At 40.6% G+C, this 3,513-nt stretch overlaps 1 protein-coding gene across 1 annotated transcript; it reads right to left on the bottom strand.

Annotated features, from left to right (window-relative positions):
- Positions 1-401: 401 nt before the first annotated feature.
- On the bottom strand, positions 402-1,160 carry LOC133994166 (insulin-like). The gene is made up of 2 exons (XM_062433382.1): positions 980-1,160; positions 402-705 (listed from the first exon to the last, which is right to left on the bottom strand). The coding sequence occupies exons 1-2, from the start codon at positions 1,158-1,160 to the stop codon at positions 539-541; spliced, it is 348 nt and encodes a 115-aa protein (XP_062289366.1). The 3' UTR covers positions 402-538.
- Positions 1,161-3,513: the final 2,353 nt, after the last annotated feature.

The raw sequence follows: 3,513 nt of genomic DNA, 5'->3' as shown, positions 1-3,513 counted from the left end.
ACTGGCAAAATATAAATGTACTGTTCAGAATCACAATTAGTTTTTTTCTTGCCAAGGACAACATTGGGGATAGGATTGTGTTACTGCAAGCTATGGAGATATAATCAGTTGTACAAGTGAGAATGTGCAAGGACCACACAACACAGAAACTAAGGGTAGTTCATGGTGCAATATACCGCCATATATCTCCTAAAGTTACGAACCAATGAGACTTAGATATGGAAAATTAGAACAACATACTCCACAGTTTTTCTTGTTTATATGTAATTATCTAACTTGACTGATTGTGAGGTTGACTAAAAGATAAAAAAGAAACACTCTCTTAATCAATTCACAGAACTTTATTTTCTAGGAAAAATAGTTTCATTAATTTATCAGCACTTTATTTGACAATGGTTGGCTTTACAGAGAGACGATAACACTGCTGGTCTCCTAGTAATTGAGGGAAGTAATAGAGGTTGCAAGCTAAGTTAGCCAAGAAGCAAAGCTATGCTAAGCTAGGCTAGGGAAACAGATCGCTGGGGTCCGAGCTGGCTGTTCAGTTGCAGTAGTTCTCCAGCTCAAAGATGCTGCAGGGCCTGTGACAGCACTGCTCCACGATGCCTCGCTTCACCATCATCTCCATCTGGTCCTTAAAGGCAAACTCAGCAACCTCGTTGTCACCTCCTGCTGGTGCTGCTCCACCTGCCTTTTGAGGTAGGAAACCTGATGGGATAGCAAAAGTCATAAGCGTTTAAATTAAGTTTAAAACTAGCCCAAACAAAGCACCTGGGGATTGAACAGACAGCTGTGGAGTTGAGATAGGGCCTAAAATATCATGGGATAAACCCCTCTCACACACACTAGTCTGAAATGTTGCTCTGCTTTTATTATCTTGCCTTAATGTAACGCAGCATTGGGACCCTAAAGTTTTTTGTTATAAAATAAAGCGTGCCTTGGTGATGTTGCTTTGTGCTGTTAAGTGTTTTAGTAGTCTTACGCAGCATAGGGTCGACGTCTCTCCTGGGATTGTAGAAAAAGCCTCTCTCCCCACAGACCAAGTTTAGGGCCTCGACCAGGTGAGAGCCACACAGGTGCTGTGATGAAATGGCGTTGGAGCCCGGGCACAACATGACCAGTAGTACCAACAGAGAGGCAGAATGGAGCCAAAGTGCTGCCATGATGTAGTAGAGCTAGGTACAAAAACATGTTTAAATTATAATGTAGAAGCAGGAAAGCTCAGATCAACCCAATAAGATAAACATGGAGAGGATAGAAGGGAATGAATGGGAAAAAAACAAAGACAGAGAACTGGACATTGAGAATCACAGGATTAGAGCAAGATGGATGAAAAGATGAGGTCAAAGCAATGAGAATACAAGGACAGGTGGTGGGAAGGAGCAATAAGGTTGAGCAAAATAAGAGAGGAAGTTTTGTGATGATGGAGAAGATGGAGATGAACAGCTCACCTGCAGAGTCTGAAGAAGAGGATGAGATAGATGAGTGCTGGTTGGTGTAGAGCCAAGGAAGGGCCTCTTCTCTATTAATACTCACACCTCTACATTGCCACGCCCACTGTGGTGACGGGATTGGTGTCAAAGTTGCAAGTCAGCAGCTGTTAAGTGGCAGTTTAGTGATGATTGACTTGTTAGCCGGAAACACTTCGTAACAACACTTAGTAAAACAAACCAAGCTAATGAGCCAGCATGATCTGATCACCTCTTACTCAGAAAGACTGATCACCTTTCAGCCTCCTGCTCTTTTTGCTGAGCAGCAACCTACCAATTACTGAACATATAGATTAGGACAGGCACATGGCCACATACACAGTTTATCACAGGTCAGGATGTGTTAATTTCCCGTTTCAGAAAAAGCTATGACTTTATCACACTAGTTCATCCTTAGATTGGACTGTCCCAGCTTCTGTACCTTAATTGAGCCTGTTTAGCATGTCAAATGGCACACACCAGTTGTGTGTTGAAGTTTGGTCTCAGGGATTATTTTCAAAATAAATCTTCATTTTAAAATCAGCCACTTTTAAATGACCAAGCATTCAAATAATATTATTAGTTAGAGCGTGCAGTAATGCTTGACGAAAAGTACCAAAATATAACATGCATATTTGATTGTTGAACAGACTGTTGAAGGTCTTAGTCCAAAACGTGCTCTCAGAATAGCTAATTCTTCTGGGAAGGTTGTCCACAAGAGTTTGAAGTCTAGTCTGGCTGCAGGCATCTACTCCATTTAGCCACAAGAGCATTTCAATCACGAGAGACAAGTGAATAAAGAAAAAAATAATTGTTTATTATTCATATGATATTGATGATTAAGTGTTGTCAAAAGTCTTTGGCACTTAGACTCTACAGTGAGATTGAATCAAGGATGATCATCGGTCCTTAGCAGCATATGGTATATCCTCTCAGTGGAGTCCAAGCTCTGATGGTGGTGATGAGGGTGATGAAGTGATGCACTGATGAATCTGCAAAGACTGGGAGGTGATGGCAGGGTGATGGGGCATGCAAAACGGCAGCAACGAAAGCACTAAGACAGTGTGGGAAAAACATATTTAAAAAGACAGCTGTTATATGAGAGGCTGACAATGAAGGTGTGTCACCATGCTTTTGCAGATGGTTTGAGGAATGAAACTACAAACCAGACCATGCCAAAAAAAAAGAAAGAAGGACAGAAAGAAAGAAAAACGTTGTCCTAACTGAACTTTCCATTCCAGTTCTTCCTATAGTTGTTGGATGGTATACAGTCAGGGTTCAGTTTAAGACCAGTCAAATTCTTCCACACCAAACTCAGAAAACCATTTTCTTTATGAACCTGCAAGGCCATATGCTTGGTTTTACGCACCTTTTGGCAATGGCTTTGGCTGGGGTTGCCAAACTCACATTTAGAAGGGGTGTACACACACAATGTGAGTTACAGAGGTAAAGAACAAACTTATTCGCAACACTTGTTTTAATCAAACTTAGTAACCTTATCAGTATGAAAACCTGTACTGGCCTCTTTATTCCTCCAATGACTTTTCAACTCACAGCCCAGATCCCTAACAGCTCTCCACAATCTTTGAGGCTTATTAAATGTTGATAGGGCATGTTATGCTAAAAATAATTATAATTATGTACTGATTTCAGTGATGCAAAAGCCTCAAGCTTTTTTGTCATCACTTATCGAAAATATAGGCGCAAGCCATGAACATGGATGGATAGACTGTATACACTCATTGTACCATACACATATTATACACATTGTAGAATCATAATCAGTGTTGCACATTATGGCATTGTTTTATAGTGGATCACGAAAATAATGGCACAGTAAAAATTCAGCATGTGACCTAGAACAGATACATTTTGTCACTTAGCGGGTCTACTGGCAGTTGCTTTAACCTGTGGTCCTAAGAGGGAGGGAAGGTCCCTTAATTATCCTTTTAACTGGTTGAAGCATAAACTGCACAATATTGTGGAAGAGACACTTTTTGTTTCACTCTGGGTACATAAACTTTTCACTTTATTCTTCATCAGAGTA

Source organism: Scomber scombrus, chromosome 14 (genome assembly GCF_963691925.1).
Source record: "Scomber scombrus chromosome 14, fScoSco1.1, whole genome shotgun sequence".
In the NCBI taxonomy this organism is placed as follows: Eukaryota; Metazoa; Chordata; class Actinopteri; order Scombriformes; family Scombridae; genus Scomber; species Scomber scombrus.
The sequence above is the reverse complement of the archived record's forward strand: the minus strand, read 5'-3'. Positions and strand labels throughout refer to the sequence as shown.